General features: G+C 40.0%; 1 protein-coding gene and 3 long non-coding RNA genes across 5 annotated transcripts; 2 read left to right on the top strand and 2 right to left on the bottom strand.

Annotated features, from left to right (window-relative positions):
- The first annotated feature begins 4920 nt into the window (after positions 1-4920).
- Positions 4921-5605, top strand: LOC143517744 (uncharacterized). Its single transcript, XR_013132041.1, has 3 exons — positions 4921-5036; positions 5151-5206; positions 5298-5605. It is a non-coding gene; the product is annotated as an uncharacterized LOC143517744 (long non-coding RNA).
- A 23-nt stretch (positions 5606-5628) lies between these two features.
- Positions 5629-7054, top strand: LOC143517742 (uncharacterized). Its single transcript, XM_077010528.1, has 2 exons — positions 5629-6026; positions 6195-7054. Exons 1-2 carry the CDS (start codon positions 5733-5735, stop codon positions 6684-6686), a joined length of 786 nt encoding a protein of 261 aa, XP_076866643.1. The 5' UTR covers positions 5629-5732; the 3' UTR covers positions 6687-7054.
- On the bottom strand, positions 6995-14233 carry LOC143517743 (uncharacterized). The gene is made up of 6 exons (XR_013132040.1): positions 14125-14233; positions 12918-12996; positions 11425-11532; positions 10367-10380; positions 9257-10153; positions 6995-7318 (listed from the first exon to the last, which is right to left on the bottom strand). It is a non-coding gene; the product is annotated as an uncharacterized LOC143517743 (long non-coding RNA).
- Positions 14234-19025: 4792 nt separating this feature from the next.
- On the bottom strand, positions 19026-20464 carry LOC143516328 (uncharacterized). Of its 2 annotated transcripts, XR_013131658.1 has the most exons (6): positions 20399-20464; positions 20186-20269; positions 19702-19813; positions 19403-19589; positions 19233-19321; positions 19026-19131 (listed from the first exon to the last, which is right to left on the bottom strand). It is a non-coding gene; the product is annotated as an uncharacterized LOC143516328 (long non-coding RNA). The 2 variants fall into 2 exon arrangements; XR_013131657.1 differs by lacking the exons at positions 20186-20269; positions 20399-20464 and having other exon boundaries at positions 19702-20090.
- Between the last annotated feature and the right edge of the window lie 906 nt (positions 20465-21370).

Here is a 21370-nt window from a genome sequence, read left to right on the forward strand (position 1 = left end):
TGCAGGTGGCGCCAGTGCTTCTGCCAATCAGGACAAAAGAAAAACATGTTACCGCTGTGGGTCGTCTACTCATTTAGCTAATGCACTAAACTGCCCAGCAGCTACAGCTACTTGCAGGCAATGCAAAAAGACTGGACACTTTGCTAAAGTTTGTCGCTCTTCTCATTCTAATACACATGAAGTACGGGAAGTTGAGCTCCCTGAAGTTTTAGTACTGTACACTGAACATGCTACTAGTGCAAACACTAAAATTACATGTACAGTGGAGATTTCAACTCCCAATTCACAACCCTGCACACTGGATTTAGTCGTTGATACGGGGTCTTCTGTTTCCATCCTACCCCAGAGACTCTATGAGCGCCATTTCAACCATGTTCAGCTGACTCAGCCCAAGGTCAGGCTTGTGTCTTATTCTAAAACCCACATTCCTGTCCTCGGTTGTTTGTCCGCGAATGTGTCACTGCATGGCCATACAGCTCCGTGCACATTTTTCATCATTAATAATGGGACTCCATTGCTTGGGAGAGACCTAATGACTTCACTACAAGTGCGCATAGAGCACAACAAGGTCCTACCTTCTACTGCACCTGCACCAGTGCTGGAATGTGCTGACACACCTACACCTGTCATTGGCTGTGCAAGAAATTTTGTGCATCTAGTGAAAATTGATGACACCATCAGACCAGTGCGCCAAAAGCTTCGTCGTCTGCCATTGTCTGTTCGAAATGCTGTAACAGAGGAACTTAATCATCTGCAGGCACAAGGCATAATTGAGCGCATCGATGCTTCAGCGTGGGTGTCACCAATTGTCGTTACTCAGAAAAAGTCGGGAAAAATTTGCATGTGCGTAGACCTGCGCGAACCTAATAAAGCAGTCATTGTGGATGCATTTCCATTGCCCCATATGGATGAACTACTGTTCAACTTAAAAGACGCCACTGTTTTCTCCACAATAGACCTGGCTAATGCTTACTACCAAATGCCACTACATGATAAGAGTCGTGACCTTACAGCATTTATCACCCACGAGGGGTTATTCAGATTCTGTCGCGTACCCTATGGACTTGCTTCAGCTCCTGCAGCTTTCCAGAAAATGATGAGTGTTGTCCTAGCTGGTCTGCAAGGGGTAGGGTACTACCTGGACGACATAATCATACATGGCCGTGACATGCCTGCTCACGACAAGGCTTTGGAATCTGTACTGTATCGTCTGAAGTCGGCTGGCCTACAACTTAACAAAGAAAAATGTTTTTTCCGCCAGCCTAAACTGCCTTTCCTGGGACATATTGTTTCGGCTGAGGGACTGCAACCAGATCCTGGACGTATACGTGCCATTGCTGATGCTCCTGCTCCTACTAATGCTTCTACTCTCCGCTCCTTTCTTGGCCTGCTCTCATGGTACTCCAAGTTCTTACCAAACCATGCTACAGTGGTGGAACCCATGCGAGCATGCTTGAGGTCGACGGACAGTACTTTTCAATGGACAAACGAAGCACAGGTTAGTTTTAACACTGTGAAGACAACGCTGATCAATAGCCAAGCTCTAGCTTTGTTTGATCCCACACTGCATACGATAGTGTCGACAGACGCATCAGACTACGGTCTAGGTGGCATACTTTCACAAGTGGGCCCAGACAAAGTCGAAAGAACTGTAGCGTTTGCTTCTCGGACTCTTTCTGCCGCTGAACGTAAATACGCCACAGTGGAGAAGGAAGCCCTAGCGTGCGTATGGGCTGTGGAACGATGGCGTACATACCTCTGGGGACGCCGATTTACTTTACGGACTGATCATCAGGCATTGACGACCCTGCTGACTACAAAGGGCATTGGGCGGGCTGGTCTACGTGTGGCCAGATGGTCTGCTCGTCTCATGCCTTACAATTATGACATCATCTACCGCCCAGGTGCCGAAAATGCTCCAGCTGACTGTCTGTCTCGCTTGCCCTTACCTGCTGCTCCACCCTCTGAGGTTGCCAATGCTCCTCTACAGTCTGACGACAGTGACCCTGAACTGGTTGCTTTGCTCTCTACTGTTCGTAATGCTCTGTCTGCCACTGACCTGGACTCTGCTTGTGCTTCATGCCCTGAGATCACTAAACTTTGCACACAGATCACACGGGGTTGGCCTTCTTCACCCAAAGGCCTTGACCCAGACTTGCTACCATACTACAAGCTTCGCTTGGAACTATGCGTCAAAGATCATTTTGTATTTCGTGACTATCGACTGATTGTTCCCATAGCCTTACGACCTGACCTGATCTTCCTTGCGCATGAGTCTCATCAAGGTGTGGTACGGACAAAACAACGCCTACGTGAACTGTACTGGTGGCCAAAGATGGATGCCGATGTGCTCAGCGCAATCCACTCCTGTCAGCTGTGCCAGTCAAATGACAAAACAGCAAGGCCACGTCCAGTACCGCTACAGCCAGTACCATTGCCCGATGGACCATGGCAGAAGGTTGCTGCAGACATAGTGGGTCCATTCGAATCTGCTCCTCTAGCTTGTAGGTACGCCATTACACTGACTGATTACTATAGTAAATGGCCAGAGGTTGCTTTTACTCAGTCCATCACAACGGACACTGTTATTGCATTTCTGTCATCTGTGTTCAGCCGACATGGCAACCCTTTGAGCATTGTGACAGACAATGGTGTTCAGTTCACTTCCGCTGCCTTTGCTGCTTTCTTAGAGGAAAGACAAATATGTCATCATCGTTCATCTCTCTATTATCCTGCTGCCAATGGGCAAATTGAGAGGTTTAATAGAGTTCTTAAACAGACAATACAATTGGCCATCCAACAATGCAAGCCGTGGAAGCCAGCTGTTACGGATTTCTTACATGTGTATCGTGCTACACCTCAGGCCACGACAGGGACTTCACCTTTTCAGCTGCTGTGTGGAAGGCCAATGCGCACAAAGCTTACTGTACTGCCGCCCACTCCGGTGCCTACACACCTTGACATACGCGACAGGGTGAGCCGGCGCCAGAGCAAAATGAAGGCTTACACTGATGCCAAACGTGGTGCTCGTCCTCCTCCTTTTAAAACAGGGGACAGGGTGCGCGTGAGGAAACCATTGCATGTGCCGAAGGGACACAGAAAATTTAGTAATCCTCTTACAATTACAAAAAAGGTTGGAGAGGGTACTTATAAGCTTAGTAATGGTAACACCTGGAATGCTTCTCATCTCACTGGATTCCCTGATCTGACAACCATACCAAGGCCTACCGAAGAGGACACTGAGCCAGTTAATTGTCCTTCTGAACCAAGGCCTGTGCGAGTAACTCGTCAGCCTACCTGGCTGAAGGACTATGTTACCAAATATTAACCTTAACTGTAATATTCTATACATGGTTACAAGTTAAATTACTCTTAATGTACTTTTGTTCATGTACTGTATGTACATTTGTTAATGTAGTATGCATTAATGTTGTACTCATCAGTTAAGAGTGACTGTTACATATTTAGTTAGATGTCATATTTGGTTGTTGACCAGGATTACAGTTAAAATGATACTCACCTGAGTTATATGATTTTCTACTCTGTATACTTAAGTAATGCTTCTTGTAATGCATTTTCTAAAAAAAGGGGAAATGTTGTGTCTTATGCTTTTATTGTGAAACAGGAAGTATGTATACGAAGTTGTATTTACGACACTGCTGAAAGGCTACTCGTGTTAAGAATCGTTTTACGTTACGAGTAAAGTGAATAGTGGATATACAACTGTGTCACCGTCATCCTTTACACTACAACATAACAATTAGTATCACAACTTCTATAAAGTTATGTCGACCTCAAAATAAGTGCACCATGTAGAAGTTTACTTTTGACATACTAAGAATGCGTGTCGGCATGGGCGCAGATAGAAATTCTGAAGTGAGGGGGACCAAGCTGTACAATATATACGTTTATGCTTGTAGATCATGAGTAATCAACTATATTTTTCCGCGGGCCAAATTTGGCAGATAGCTCCGACCTGGCGAACGTAATTTGTTGAGCGGGGGGGGGGGGGGGGGGGGGGGTGTGTGTGGCGAACGTAAATTGTTGAGCGGGCGGGGGGGGCGACGTATCCAGTTAATCAGGAATAAATCTGGAGGGGGGGACACGAAATCTAGATGCTATAATATAATATATAAATCAATATAAATCTGGGGGGGACATAACCCTAACCCCCCGTCCCCAGTGCCATCTGCGCCCCTGCGTGTCGGTGTTTAACAGGTGAAAATGTTCTTTACTAGCTAGCGTTAGAGCTGGCCTAATTATGTGCCTCTATGTATACCTAAATAATACACAGGTCTAGACTAACATTACTCAAACTGTATGTCTATTATTGAATGATATAGAAATGACATTTCAGCTAGAGCTGATTGATATGTGAATTGTGAAAACATGAGTTAAATTTTTTTTCATGATACGTGGCAGTATTTAATAAATATGTTAAAATATTATCAGAGTATAAAAGCACAATGATATTTTTTAACATTTCACACACTATGCACTACCAAATCTAGTTGGAGTGGCCTAATTATACTCTCTTTTTAAGCAAATGTGAAATACATCTGTTTTATTACTAACAGTATCTGCAATATGCTCAGAAAAGTTATATGTTAACATTAAATGTTTTGACATCTTTTTTTTTCTTTTCACAGACCTTTCAGATCCCTCCTCACATCCACCTATCCTTTATAGCAACCCAACGGCACTTTTAAGAGCCACTCGTCTATCCATCCATCCATCTATCCATCCATCCATCATCTATCTATCTGTCTGTCTGCCTGTCTTGCTGTTTATCTGTCTGTTTGTCTTCAGTGTCTGTGTGTATCTGTTGTCTCTCTGCATATCTATCCATCCATCCATTCATCCATCCATCTATTTATCTATCTGTCTGGTATGTGTACTAATTTTTATTTTACAATCATAGGCAAAGAAAATAAGGTCGGCAAAACCCGTATCTGGTGGTGATAGGTGGAGACAGAGGGATAATTCAGGACAAATTATTCCAAAATTTCCCCCAAAGACTCATAACTCGACTACACGTAATAAATGTTCTTTTTGGTCTCCAAATTTGAATTGTACAGGTCTTCTGATAGTTGAATAATGAAAATGTACCTTGGTCTCACATTGCTTTTTGTTCCAAACTCCGGTAAAAGGAGCAGTTCTGAAGTGGCTGAACCAGTATTTCAGCAGCCTGAGTCAACACATTATGGTCAGTAGAAATCTGTTACACAGATTATACATACATAACTGTAAGTCACACATTTAATAATTTAGTAATTTTTTTTGTCTTACATTTACAGATAGTGCTCAAGAACTTAATGCACTGCAAGACCTTCTCAGGGACGTTCCTCCACAAGAGAAGGGCACTGTTCCACTCAGCTGGGCTGAACGGCAAGCTCAAAGCTCAGAGAAGTGGAATGCTTCTGTCACGTAGGGCTACGCCCCCCTCTCCTAGCTGTCACTCCGGTTTCCCTGTTTCTCGTGTCTGTGTTATTCCCAGCCCATTGATCCTGCTTTTCAGATGTTTGCTGTACAGAGATTGCTTTGTCTACCTCAACAGTGTACCTGTTCTCCCAGTCAGCTAAAGCTGACCTGTGGCAAAGAGGTCGTTCTTGTTGGTAAGAACTTGATTCAGTTCAACTAAATGCAAAAGACTGAATTCATAATACTTACACGTCTTTTTGATTTCAGGACGGTACCAACTAAATTTGCCAACACTGAGCTGTTCTCAGTGCATGAAAAGCTGGACCACTGGACTTGAACTAGTACAATATGGATATTGGCCTGCTACCATCAACCACCAGACCATCTTCCATGTAGACCTGTTCCAGTCTTTACCTGCTGCCATCAACCACCAGACCATCTTCCATGTAGACCTGTTCCAGTCTTTACCTGCTACTATCAACCACCAGACCATCTTCCGTGTAGACCTGTTCCTGTCTTTCCAGGATCTGAAGCAGCTGGCTCCTGGGCTTTCTCCTCAAGCGTTTATTGGAATGCTTGATGAAGGAACAAAGTCTTTTGGCAGAGTAAGCGTGCATCATATTTCTTTGTTGTAGATCAGGGCCAGTCTTATCCACAAAGGGCCACTGTGGCTGCAGATGGTCTTATCAAGCAGAACTTATTTCTATTTGTTTAAAATGTGCTGTAGAATACATATATCTTGCATTTTAAAGTATTCTCTAATTTGTGCATAGAACCTCTCCTGGACCACCAACTCAGCATCATTAGCCAGGAAGGCTAATCAGCGGCTCTACTTTCTCCGCAAACTAAGAAGAGCTGGTGCCCCAACCCCCATCATGAACACCTTCTACAGTGGGGCCATAGAGAGCATCCTGACCACCTGTCTCACCGTGTGGTATGGAGCCTGCACGGCATCCTGCCGCAGGACCCTCCAGCGCATCGTGAGCGCAGCTGAAAAGATCGTTGGTACGTCTCTCCCCTCACTTCAGGACTTATACAGCTCCCGCCTCACACGGAAAGCCCTCCGCCTGGCGGGAGATCCAACTCACCCACTACACAGCTTCTTCAGCCTGCTGCCATCAGGGAGGAGACTGCGGAGTCTCAGGGCCAGGACCACCAGACTGAAGGACAGCTTCATACACCAGGCTGTGAGGATGCTGAACTCTCTCCCAGCTCTACCCCCCCTCCCCCTCCTAACCCCAGCACACACTCATACAGCATCCTGACCAACACAGTACTGAAACTGTACTCACAAGGACTGTTATGCACATACACATCTCATACATGCACTACCGCCCACATTGCACATTGCACTTTCTTACCCCTCTTGTGAGCTGCACTAAACTTTTCAACTACCAGCCATAAACTATTATATTGTACAATGGTTCATTCTTTACACTGGTACCGTTATTCCCTCTTAATCCCCCATCACTACCCTTGTATTGCACTATTGCACTAAAATCCCATTTCATGTCTTTTGTCATATGTTTACTCTGTACAGTTATCGGTGCACAGTATTGTATCACTCGTATTATTGATAATTTAATTTTTTACTTCAGTGTACATTAGTGTTGTTTTTGTGCTGAGAATTGGGAAGGAGAGTAACGTAATTTTGATTCTCTGTATGTCCTGTACATATGCAGAATTGACAATAAAAACTACTTGACTTGACTTGACTTGAAGGTATGCAACCTTGGTTGGGGTGAAAAATGCCCACATGAAGTTTTTACATGCCCATTTGCAGGTTAAAATGTGTTGGTGGTTCTTGTTATATTTTGAGGTAAGGAACTCTGGAGATGGCAAAATTCTGCAGCAGGATGGCGTTCCTTCTCATACTTCAGCCTCCACATCAAAGTTCCTGGAAGCAAAGAAGGTCAAGGGGCTCCAGGATTGACCAGCCCAGTCACCAGACATTAACATTATTGAGGATTGACCAGCCCCGTCACCAGACATGAACATTATTGAGGATTGAAAGATGAAACCAAAAAATCTTGTTGAACTCTGCAAGTCCTGTGAGACTGATTACTTTGCCATTGCAGATGACTTCATCAATAGTTTGAGTCATTGCCAAGATGTATGGATGCAGTCCTCCAAGCTCATGGAAGTCATATTGATATTAGCTATTTTTCTAATGTTATTGTAACATGTTTGTGTTTTCAAAATAAATTATGTGTATAATTTCAACATTATTTTGTATACATGACCTAATTAATGATAAAACTCAATGAATGATACAAAACGTCTTTTGGTATTATAAGCATAATCTAGAGGGCTTTGCCTTTCATATAAGCTATTTCTGATTTAAGTTGATCAACAACTCAAGTTATTTGTTGTTGTTCCTACAACTTGGCTAAACGACAAGACATTTGCCAGATACTGTGTGTGTGTGTGTGTGTGTATTTATATTATATATATATATATATATATATATATATATATATATATATATATATATATATATATATATATATATATATATATATTTTGACCATGGTTTGTTACATTACTCATAAGGATATTGGGCTAAAGCTGGAGCTTGGCCCCCTAGTTCCTGTGAAGGTAATTTCACAGTATACAAAAACATTTCACACCATTATATGATTCCACCTTTGTAGCAACAGTTTCAGGAAGACCTTCCCCAGTTCCATGACTGTGCACAAAGCCAGCTCCATAAAGGCATGGTTTGACAACTGTGGTCTGCACAGAGCCCTGAACCCAATTGAAAACCTTTGAGATCAACTGGAATTAAATTGTGAGTCAGAAAATTGTGTGTCCAATATCAGTGCCCGATACCACAAATGCTGTTTTGAATAAATGGCCACAAATTCCCACCGTCACATTCCAAAATCTTGTGGAAAGTCATCTCAGATGACTTTTGCCCCAAAAGCAAATATTTAGGTCAGTTAATTTGTCAGTGCCATCAGAATATCTAGTCTGTGTGCCATTGCCTATGAACAAAGCAGTCAAAATACTTAGTCATGTTGTCAGTGCAACTATAAGTCACAGTCAGTGCAGACTGTATATTCTGATGGAAACTAGCTAAGCTTTTTATTTCAAAAACACTGCACATTCTGTGGTATATCCAATACATGTTACACACATACATACTTACCGGTACATGGAACACACCGGTACACATGACTGTATGTGAAAAACTAACTGGCCAGGGTCAAACCCTAACCCTAACCCGGATGATGAGACCTCCATGATTTCCTTATTTACTTCTGAAAGACTCTCTGGGATACTCTTTTATATCCAATCATGTTACTGATCTGTTGCCACTTAACCAAATAGTGAGATGTTCCAACAGGTGTTTTTTTTAATAATTACACAACTTTACTGTTTATGTTGAAGTACACAGCCAGTATAGAACAGGGCCATGTCTATAAACCTGCGCAATGCACTTCATGGTACAAAAATAAAATCCGAGATGACTTTCCACAAGATTTTTGCTTCTGTTTGTGGGAATTTTCATACTTAGCAATAATAGCCTGATCGAGGACTACTTGGGCTACGCCAATGACATATTGGGTCTTTTTGTGTCTCATTTTGGAGAGCTGTATGGCCCTAAATTTGTCTCCTACAATGTTCACAATTTAGTGCATCTTGCACAAGATGTAAAAAACCATGGCGCTCTCGACAGCTTCAGTGCTTTCCAATATGAAAACCACCTGAATAAAATTAAAAAGCTCATTAGGAAACCTAGCTGTCCTCTGAGTCAGATTGTAAAGAGACTATCAGAGAAGCCATGGAGTGACAGCATGGAGAAAAAGACAAGGGTGACAAAAGAACATACCTCTGGTCCTCTTTCACCACATTTCTGTGGTGCAACACAGTACAAAGAACTGGCAACCTCACTCTTCACTGTCAAACTTGACCAAGCCAACAGTCATCTTTATTTGGGAGGAAAAGTTGTCAAGGTTAAAAATATTGTGTCTTACAGGAATGAAGTATATGTTGCATACAGTACATTTGAGCAGCATGAACCATTCTTTCAATATCCACTGTCATCATCGACATTTGGCATACATTTGGTCCATGGACAGACAAGAATGATAAATTACTGCTAAGTAAATCAAATAGAGGGGAAGGCCTTTGTTATTCCATACAAAGACAAATTTGTGTCAATTCCACTTTTGCATGCAAAAAAGCAGTAAATCACCCTTCAGAACTTGGAATCATATGTTATATACTGTATATACAATTTTTTTAAGGTTATTTGTAGATAGTACTGCAAGCTACACATCAAAAGGTTCTGATATGTTCTAAAATGCTAATATACTTTTAGTACTCAGCTCCAGCTCAAACTACGACTAAATCGCAGGGTTTAATCGCAGAGAGTTGGCTCGTGGAGCTGCTTCAACAGTGCGATAATGGTACTGCATTTGACTTCACAATATGAATCACAGATTTCAAATGAGCATGACATGCAAGAGATATGCAACAACATACTGAATATGACTGCTTTAATGTATCTATCATTGCCATTTATCCAAAATAATATGGTGTCTTGAAATGAGGGGGGACTGGGTTAAAAAGAGTTCTAATTTCAACATAGTGAAACCGAAATGTAAGTCTGGAATGTGTACTTTAATTACATCTGATTTGTTTGAGATCATTTTAACTGTGGAGCAACAACTACATTACGTCTTCAACTTTTAATTTATTCTGCATCCTCAGCATTGGGCAGCACCTTCCAGTCAGGAGCAAGAGCAGAGCAAGAGTGGTGCAACAAACCATCAGATGTTCATGGTATAATGCAGGATGTATTTAAATAAATACTACAGCATCTATAGCACATGGCCAATTGCCATGAACAATCATTTAAACAATTTCCTGTAATTATAAAAAGCACTTTAAACAACTAAGCAAACAATGTCAATTTATTGTATGGCAGTTAACTTACCAAAATTGTTTCATCTTTAGCCCAGGACAATCAGCAGGGAGACAAGATTTATGCAGATTTGTTAAATATGCAAGGTAATACCAATCATTAAGTAACACTAGAAATACTGAGATCATCAATTTTAATCTGTACATGTTTGGAGTGTAGTCACTAAAATATTACTTACTAACAATATATTTAACATTATATTTAGGAAGTCCACTTTCTCCATGGGAGGAACACTCAGGCCATCATATGTCACAGAGTAAGTTTCATAAAATGTTAAATGCGTTTCAAAAGTTGTTGTCATTGTTCCTTTCCATTTCATGTTCTATCTCTCCATCTGTAACCCTTATTCCTTAACTATCTACCAACCTATCTATAACTCTAACCATCTATCTACCTATTAATCTACCTACATCTCTCTATCTATAACCATTGTGTCCTATCTATCTATCTCTATCTATATCTATCTGTATCTCTCTCTGTCTGTATCTCTATATCTCTATGTCTATCTCTATGTCTCTCTATCTATATGTCTATCTCTATCTCTCTCTCTCTCTCATTTCCATGTTAACAGCACCTACACCACAACAAGGGCAAACAAGGTGGAACATGCCCAATACATACACATGGCCATCTCAGGACACAAGACAAGGGCAGGATGTTCTTCATCATACAAATGGTGAGTTTACCTTCAACTTTACAAGCCATATACACACATGCACCTCCTTGTATCTATGCTTACTGTCTATTTTATCAGCTCCATTTTGGAGCATGGTATAGTTTGTATAGATATTTGTCAGTATGTATAAATAAACGCTCATATTTACAATCACTTCTTAGATTACTAAAATTAATGTTTATTTAAACCTTGTACTGTAAACAGCACCCACTGCACAACAGGGACCCTCAAGGCGGTTCATCAATAATCAGTGCACATGTAAGTTTGGTCTTTAAGACAAAGTAGTTTATAAATTGCTTACAATGAGTAAAAGGATAACTTGTATCTTATTTTTGCAGCTGTAGACAGAACAGTGTTAGAGGCAGTGAGAGAGATGGACCTGAAGATTACTTACCTCACATCACTTGTTGAGTCTCTTGTGGGTGGCCGGCGAATTTTGCCCCCACAACAGGTCCATGATGAGGAGGAAATTAATGTTTTCCCACTAAATTCAATGGAGGCCCTAGAAGATTTAGAGAAAAGACTGTTAGACAATGCACTGAAGCAGAGGATGGTAAGTTCATTTATAGATGATTTCCCATTACAGTTTTTCTCAGTCGATTTGGTTCATTTCTCAGATCAGAATTGAAATTCTCAAAACTGTTCATTCAGTCTCCACATCTCCTTGTCACTTGTGCACATCATAATTGCATTTCTCATTGTGTTTCACATTTTGCAAATGCTTTTGTACATTTTGCAAATGGACATGGACAATTGTCTGTTGTTTTTTTACATCATCAATTGCTTATGTCATGTTTATCAAAATGTGTTGTACGGATTGTCTGTTGAATTGTCTTACTCTCCAAAACATTTAGTCTTTAGGTCATTGCCTTGGTCATTGCATGCAAAAGTGCTGAACATGTTGTCATAAGGCATCATTTAACTTTTTTTTGTTGTTACATTTTGTTAATTTTATCCTAACTTGATTAAATGATTTGCATGTGAACATTCAGTTAAAGTAAGAAAGGGAATTTGTGAAGGTTTAGATCAACCAATGGTCTCAACCACAGGCCAGAGGTGTGTCTCATGAACCTTTACTGTAATTGGCAAACATTTATAGATGCTAAACACTGCAGTATCACAAAGTCTCATAATGGAAACACGAGGCCATGTACAGGGTGAACAGCCAAAAAGAGGACTAAGACTGTGGTGTAAGGCTGAGGGGACAAAACAGTGAAATAGGGGCAATAATTGTGGACCATGTTTTACATGTAAGTCATGGTCTCACAATGGCTGAAGCTGGTCGCTGGGTGCAGCTGAATATTGGAAGAACAACTGTGTCTGTGTTCAATCGTTCAAACATTTCATAGAGAAAATGTATGTAAATTCAGAAATGTGCGCTCTGCTGTAATGCTGCACACTGACATTACAGTAATTCTGACATTATTAAATTGTGTATTGCATTTTTGCATTCTTATACCATATAGGACATCAAAATAAGCTCATAGGGGTGGCAGAGGTTCCATTTTCTGTATTTTCTCTGGAGGTTGTATGTGCTCAGGTTGTTTTGAGTGTGTAGAGTAAGTTCCTAATTTTGCAGTTTTTCCATTCAGTTGTCGGTCTTTTCTGAATTTCAATCAGATTTGTTTTTGTCAACAAATTGCAGTGCAAACTATACAGTCAAACAATATTGCTATACAAACTTGATTGCAGGCCAATTTCTTTCTATCAGTCTCCCACATACAGTCATGTGTAACTTTTGTGTTCTGTGTAACATGTATTGTTTCATTTGATATACCACAGAATATTGACTGAGAAAAACTGTAAATCAAATCTAGCTACCACCAACTCTCTGTCTCCACAAATATGGACTTGTGCTAACTGGCCGTCCAATGTAGAATGCGTTACCTTTTGAGTCTTGGTCCTCCCGAGGTTTCTTCCTAATCCCCACCATCATATGGAGTTTTTCCTTGTCACTTTTGGCTTGCTATTTAGGGAATTGGACCCATACGATTGTAAAGCTGCTTTGTAACATGTTTTGTAAAAAGTGCTATATAAATAAATTTGACTTGACTATCTATCTAGCTATCTATCTATCTCTATCTATCTAGCTAACTATCTCTATATCTCTGCAGAATATCTGTCAATATCTAAACATTTTATAAAAAGTGCAAATATTTTTAGCCAAGATTGTATACAGTTTTATATTATTAGTAAAAAACGTCTAATCACTTAGTCAATACAATAAATAAGATATTAACTGATTTTAAATAAGAACCCTGATTACTAAATGCAAAACATAATGCACATGTCCTAGGACATATGTTATGAAGTGCAGTTAGTGCAGTGAGATTGCTGTTTATCCATTTATATTCTTATTGTGCATTATTTCAGACTAACACGCTGTCACTAAGTGGAGGCCACACAATTAAAAAAACCATATGGCGGATTGCCAGCAAGGTCTTCACCCCAAACCTGGCAAAAAGCCTTAACTGGTGTGGCAGGGGACACAAGCGAGGGTTAAAACAGACAGCTTGTGGACAGCTTATTATTGGTGAGTATATCGGAACGACTTACATATGTTACATTATTAGCTTGAACATGAAGTGCATATCGTTTACGGACGCGTATAGGTCATGTGGTTTGCACGCGTTTTAAGTTTTATGACGAAATGACCGGTAAATAACACCTTTGTATATTTTGGAAAATACTAGTCCCCCTCCAATTAATTACTATGCTTGTAGCCTAAAGCTGGGCGTACACTACGATATTTTAAATCGTGTACTCAGCTCCAGCTCAAACTACGACTAAATCGCAGGGTTTAATCGCAGAGAGTTGGCTCGTGGAGCTGCTTCAACAGTGCGATACTCTCACGAGGATTTGAATTTCAAACATTGTAACTCCTTCTCAAGTCGAGATCACGAAACCAAGTTGTTCTTTGTATTTAATCACACAAAGTATGATAGTGTGCCGTGAGAACTGTTAGGAACTGATATACGAAAAAAACTTATTTCCACACAAAGACTTCAAAGAAACAACGCAACCGTACTGTTACATGAAATTCGTCGCATTACATCTTTAAACTCTTACAAAATTACAGTAACAGAAAAAATACCTCATTGGCCGCTTTCCCTTGGGAAAGAATTAAATCTTCCTTAATCACCGCTGATCTTAAACAGATGAATCAGCGAGGTGTCTGCCTGCTAGCATCTCACAAGTGTAACCCTCAAAAGTAACACCCCATCAACCCGCGGCAGCAAACTTTGGTTCCCCCTTATCAAAACAAACAACATACATTAAATATATGAAATTATGCTTAAACTATCTTATTTAACTATCTTACTAGAAACTTATGTATTTATGAACTCCATACTTTTTAACCTAATATTTATTGATCTATTATTTATTTATTTGTTCTGACTTCGATGGCAGCTACAAACATGTTTGATATTCTTGCGACGCTGCGATTTCTGATCGGGAGTTGGTCGTGAGGTGTGAATCGCTCCTCGTTTACCTGTGTAAACTATACGATGCAAGTATAACTCGGCCCGATCGACAAAAAAGTCGCACGAGTGAAAAATCGGCTGAAAATGGGCCAAAAATCGCACAGTGTACGCCCAGCTTAATACCTTTCTTACATGCAGTTTAATGTATTCAGGGTAATACAGCTGATAAATGTGTAGCCCTTATACGTCTTTAAGAATAGTAATAGAATATTCTACATTTTGACACACAGCTGCCGCAGTGAAGAACCCGGCGCTACCAGCTCCCACGGAAGCAGAAGCCGAACGATGCCTAAAGGACTACCTCCGCCTGGCACCAGCAAGACGCTAATCTTTTAATTTGTTAATTCACGTTTGTTGCATATTGTTGATTTTCTGTTAAATAAACATGTTAAAGGAAAATCCCGTTCACTTAATTTTGTTTTGGGGTAATAATATTAATATTAATTAATTACATAAAATATATTTTTATATTATCATAATTTTTCCAGTGTAGATTTCTGTTTGAGTCTAGGCTTCTTAATGGCTCATACGATCTCGCTGTTTGTGTATTTCATAGCTTTAACTTAGGGAGGAAGAAGAATATAAAATCTAGCTTTAAATGTAATTTAATCTAAGAAGGTTTGATTTTAAATGCCGCATTCAAGTATTTTCAGATGCTCCATTTTATCTATACTGTACATATAAGTCTGGAATGCAGCGTATGAACGTCATTTTGGCATCCAAGTCTGCCGTTTAAAAGACGTACTGCAGATGAATAAACGCTGTATTAAATAGTCTAGGAGAGATCTCATAAGCGTCTCCGAGACGCAGGCGCGATCATGACGCAACCAGATGGGTCTGGAATGCAGCTGCTGAAGGTCTTTCACGATCCACCAGAGACGTATTAGAGACGTATTGCCGATGAGCACACGCTCTATTAAATACGTATTCCAGACGAACTGTGTTACATCCAGCAGACGTCTCTGAGACGTATATGTGCTATCAGGGAATCCTTAAACTATGAAACATCTCTCTCTCTCTCTCTCTCTCGATTCACTTAAAGATTGCTTTATTGGCACGGCCAATTTTAACAATTGTTTGCAGCAGTTTAAGAACAAACCTAAACATAAAATGCACTAATAGAAAATTAGAAAAAAATTAAATACATAAAAAAATTAATAAAGCGACTATGTTGGTCTTTTTAGTGAAGAATTCTGACCTAATCCCACTGGGCATTACGCTCAAGAAGTGCGTCTCTCTATCTCTCTCTCTCTCTCAACTCGCAAAACGTCAAATGTCTAATCTTTTTTTAGCGAATTTGCTTTAATATACTGTACAGAGTAGATACTACGATCATTTTGGACACCTACTGTAGCCTAGGGATCGTTTTGGTCGGGAATCGGCGCGATTTACATGTATTTGATAGCGGCGTAATATTTGTACGCAGTGAGCTGCGTACCGAAGAGTACGCATTTCAGTGCAAAGTTTTGCGTACGATTTCATACGCGGAACATGTGTCAATCATTTTCGAATGCAGCCAATCAGATACTAGATTTTCGTTGTCAATCAATTTCTATTAAGCCAATTATCAGGCAGAGTTAGCTGTCAATCATTTTTTAATGCAGCCAATCATTTTAACAGATCTGCCAAAAGAAGGCGGAAACTGCACGGAGAAGCTCTTTAAACAGAAGTATATGCCGCTCTTACACAAGTAGCTGAATAAAAACATTAGAAGAGCCATAGGGTTGCCAAGTTTTCAAGATCACTTGGAGTGAGATTTGATCTTGGTTTGAACTTAATAATACTTAACACAAATTAAGTATTATATCGCGATCAATCACCAGTGGTTGGCAACTAGTAACTCTTCGAATCATAGATGTAGATCAGAGATAAATAAACTAAATTTTTTTTCAGCATGAGAAATTGGGTGTATGGCGTGTGAGCGTGTGAAGACAGTCAAATGCATCTCTCTCTCTCTCTCTCTCTCTCTCTCTCTATATATATATATATATATATATATATATATATAGATGAAAAAGTAAATAGAATATATATATATATATATATATATATATATATATATATATATATATATATTCTATTTACTTTTTCATTTCACTCTGTAAAGTTTTTTAATTGCCTTGTCTTTTGTTCGTTCATAAATATTCCAACTTTTAAAAATCATTCTAAAAGATTGTGTACAGGAAACAAATCTGACATAGTTTCTTTTCATTGTAGCCTACAGCGATTTTGCAAATAATTTTAGGCTGTGGTAGGGTCTAGGTCTCCACGGGCGATGGGCGTCTGGGACCTCGAGGTAAGCTGGGAGATCGATACGCAGGCCCTTATGTCATTACTAAACGTGTTAACCCAGTGGCATACAAGATCAGTCTGCCAGAAGACCGCCGTGTATCCTGGGCCTTCCATGTATCGGCCCTCAAACCCTTCCGCGAGGGGCTGCTGAGCGACAGCGAGACTGCTAGGCCGCCCTCGCCTCTGCATCTTCTGGACGATCCAGCGTACCAACTGATGGACTCCAGACGCAGGGGTAAGGGGCTCCAGTATCTGGTGGACTGGGTAGGCTACGGGCCTGAGGAGCGTAGTTGGGTTCTGGTCTCCCAGGTGCTGGACCCCTCCCTTATCGCCTCCTTCCACCGGGCTCATCCCGACCGACCTGCGTCTCGGGGTCCTGGAAGACCAAGGATACATCGGCCGTGGGGGGGGGGGGGGGGGGGGGGCTCTGTCACGGTGGGCCACCAGAGTGTGTACCCACTCGCACACACACAATGCCCACGCCTCCTAGCCCCAAGCCACTACCCCAGTCTCAATCACCTGATTACTAACACCTGTCCCACACCAGTGTGCACCCCTTTATTACCCCACAGGTCATGCAGTCCAGTGCTGGACATTCCTTGAGGACTACGCGTCTCCGTCGGAAGCCGGCCACTTCTGTTGTGACATTAGAGACCGCTTATCTTTCATTTATTTTTGTTGCTCATTTGAGTGTGAGCTCTTTTCTAAGTTGCTGCTTCGTGCTCTTGTGTTCATTCTCATGAAATAAAGAACATGAAATACAACCAGTGCCTCTGGCCGCCTCTCTACCCCCGTCACAATGTGGATGGGTCATTACGTCGTAATCATCACTGGAGTTGGTTGTGAGCACAATGTTGCAATAACTTATCTGAAGTCCCTTTCAGTTAAAACCTGACACCATATCAAAAACCTTAGTGTCACATTTGACTATGATATAAGCTTTAAACACCATGTTCATAATGTGTTTAGATTCAGTCATTCATTCAATCACCTTCTACAATCACCGCATTTTTTACTTTGACCTTTTTCCTTTATTTTACTTTTCATTACAAGGTGAAGGTAGGCACACTGTATTATCTTCCATTAGCAAATGTGAGAGGTTATGTACTGGGGTGTGTGTGTGTGTGTGTGTGTGTGTGTGTGTGTGTGAGAGAGAGAGTTTCTTCCCATAAAACCCTGTGACTGTTCCATCTTACCTGTTCAAACTGACACATGTAAAAGTGAAATAAATGTGCCATGCTTGTCAATTTTCTTTCACCACAATCAAAATTTGTCCTCTGCTTTTTACCCATCTGTGCAGTTAGAACACACACATATACACTAATGATTACTAGGGGGCTGTGGTGCACACGTGCCCAGAGCGGTGGGCAGCCCTAGCCCAGCGTTCGGGGTGCAGTTGGCATTAGGGGCCTTGCTCAAGGGCACCTCAGTCATGGCCTCAGGCCTAGTAATCGAACCCACGACCCTCCAGTCACAAGACCAGTTCCCTACCACCAGACCATATATATATATATATATATATATATATATATATATATATACACACACACACACACACACACACACACACACACACACACACACACACACAACACATACTATGGAAATATAAAATTGAGAGTAAAATATAGATAAAGAGTGGCATTAACATTAACTTTATAATATAGAGGCTGCTGCTGCTTTGGAATCATAAGATTAGACATCTGGGTAAGATTGTGAGATGGACATCGCTGACAAACAGGAATAAAATAGATAGCGTTACATTCTTTAAACTGTCCTGCAGCACAATTTATGGTTTGTATGCATGTTACCCTATTATAAGCACGAGCGTTTCCTTCGTGTACATCTCCCATGAAAATCAAACTTTAAATCTGTCTGTCTCTAACATCTCACATTTTAAGCACTGAAAGTATTAGTTAACATGTGTCTAGTAAAGCTTAAATCATCGCTTACAGTTTATAAATAAGTCAAATAAAATCTAATATTATTATTATTATTATTATTATTATTATTAATAATGCTTGATGATATAACTAAATATTATTATTAAAATCTAATCTCTTATATCTAATAAAATGGAAGCTTATCCAGTATGCAATGTGTGGCGTACCCAAAATATCCAGACACGATTATTCAATGCAAAAACATTTATTTTAACTCAATGTTTTCCAAAATAAAAAAAATAAAAAAAAATAAAATTTAAACAAACAAAATCTCTCAAACTCTCACTCACTCGCACACTATTTGCCGCACTTTCTGGAGCTGGAGGTGCCGTGTTTGTCTTTATTCTTCAGTATATACACATGTCGAACTCTTCTCTCTCACTATTTAAAGAAATCACTGTTAAAAATAACTGAATGACTGAAAAAACTGTTTCAGCATAAGTCAGGAATGACTTTACAACTAGCATTAAGCATTACCATACCTTTGAGTATACACTGGTCCAAAGATGAACTTGTTTTCTGCCTCATCCAAAGAAATGTTGTGTAAAACTGACAAGGCAAGAGTAATGGCCTACCATAGAAGAAGAAGAGAGATAGCATAAGAAACAAATACTTGCTGACTTTCACTAATACCATATTCTTAAAAATTCACCTCAGGCATGAGTACATCCAGGATAAATTTGATCCTATCCAGCGAAGACAAGACAGTGCATCTAGTTAGTAGGTCATTCAGGTAGCTATAGAGCGAGTCAATCTGCTCTTCGTCTTCAATATAGGTCATGACTCGTTGTCCTCTAGGACTCCTGAAATTGTCCATCCACTTGTCCACTTATGACATTCTACAATATAAAAAAAAACACCAAAAGGGGATTAATATTTTTAAAAAGTACTGAAAGATCAATACCTTATCTAAACTTCACATGCTGAACAATATGTTGGGCTAAAACATACCATCAAATGTTCATCTGCACCGTGGATGTTTGTGATGAAGTCCAGTAGCGATGCATTTTCAGAATTTCATGCAGCCCTGCTTGCATCGGCAGCCTCACAGATTTGCTTCTCTCTGGGGAAAATGTTCACTTTCCTTGAGTGAAAAGAACAACTGACAATGCATCTTTCACACAGGTGTCAAACCTGTCCACAGAGGGCTGGTATGGCTGTAGGTTTTCATTTCAGCAAAATAGGAGCTCAAGTGAACAGTGGTTTAAAGATTGATACTGACTTTTACCAGTGGAATAAGGTGTGTTCTTGTTTTGTAAGGAAACCTAGAGACACACAAGCCCATTGAGGAGACTTGATGCCCGTGACCTACTAAAATGAAATTAATGTTCATGATCAAAACCTGCATTAGTTATTCCTGTAAAACAGACTAAATGAATACTCTACTAAACAACATCCGATATTATGTTGACCTTTTAAAGTTTCATGGTTTTACCTTGGAGCTGAGGATGCATCACTGTCTGTCTCCATCTCCTGGTCTTTGTTTTCGACAGTCAGCCCACTGGTGCCACTGAAAAATCTACATTGACAAAAATACAGCATCACAATAGAACAGTACTACAGGACTATACAGTACAGTACTACAGTTCTATACATATTAAAATGTGAAAATTTATTAGGATAGCAGATTAAGAAACATATGCTGCACCTCGTGTCAGTTTTCCAGAAGTAGTAAACACCACCACTTCCTTAGGTCTGCAATATCTTCAGATGGGTTACAAACAAGTTTTTTTGCATTATTGTACTACTGCAGTTTAAGCAATGATAGTGTGTTCCATTACGGCATCCTAAAGTACACCTATATATTTTCTTGACTATAGTAGGGAAAACAATGTGTATATATAAAAATATATTAACACAATCCTTGCCAATCAAAGTTATCACATTGTTCTGTATTTTTAAATGTGAAAGATGAGAATCCATTAACAAATAATGTCACTTTCATACTCACCTCCATATTCAACTAAATGTTTTTGATGTCCCAGCAAATGCTCATTGGCATACACCACTGATGTAGTAGAACATGTGCAGAAAGGACATTGGTAAACACCACTGATGTAGTAGAACATGTGCAGAAAGGACATTGGTAAACACCACTGATGTAGTAGAACATGTGCAGAAAGGACATTGGTAAACACCACTGATGTAGTAGAACATGTGCAGAAAGGACATTGGTATACACCACTGATGTAGTAGGACATGTGCAGAAAGGACATTGGTAAATACCATCAGGTCCATGCACTGTGACTGGATGCTCATAATGCTCAAGGATAGTTTTATGAATCTGGAATAAAGATCATATGGAAATACTAATATGAGTATTGTCAAGATATGGAAATACTAATATGAGTATTGTCAAGCAAACTGTACAAACAAAGCATCTACAAACTTCATTTCTTCACACTTTAACCAAAAATATAATAACTTATAATACACAAACAGGATTATTTATATAACCCTGCCTCCTCTTATAATAGCCATGTTCCCCATCTTACTCTGTTATAAGTTCCTCATCCCTTTACATTAACAGACAATGGCTTGGACAACATTTATTTTCTCAATAACTATGAAGTGAATAATTTATTTTAACCGGGGAAAAAAACTTCCAAAAGATGTTGTG

This window comes from Brachyhypopomus gauderio, chromosome 6 (genome assembly GCF_052324685.1).
Source record: "Brachyhypopomus gauderio isolate BG-103 chromosome 6, BGAUD_0.2, whole genome shotgun sequence".
NCBI classification, from domain to species: domain Eukaryota; kingdom Metazoa; phylum Chordata; class Actinopteri; order Gymnotiformes; family Hypopomidae; genus Brachyhypopomus; species Brachyhypopomus gauderio.

Coding starts and splice junctions, on each gene's coding strand:
- LOC143517742 (XM_077010528.1), top strand. CDS start 5,733: ATGAAAAGCTGGACCACTGGACTTGAACTAGTACAATATGGATATTGG. Junction 6,027..6,194: donor GAACAAAGTCTTTTGGCAGA/GTAAGCGTGCAT, acceptor ATTTGTGCATAG/AACCTCTCCTGGACCACCAA.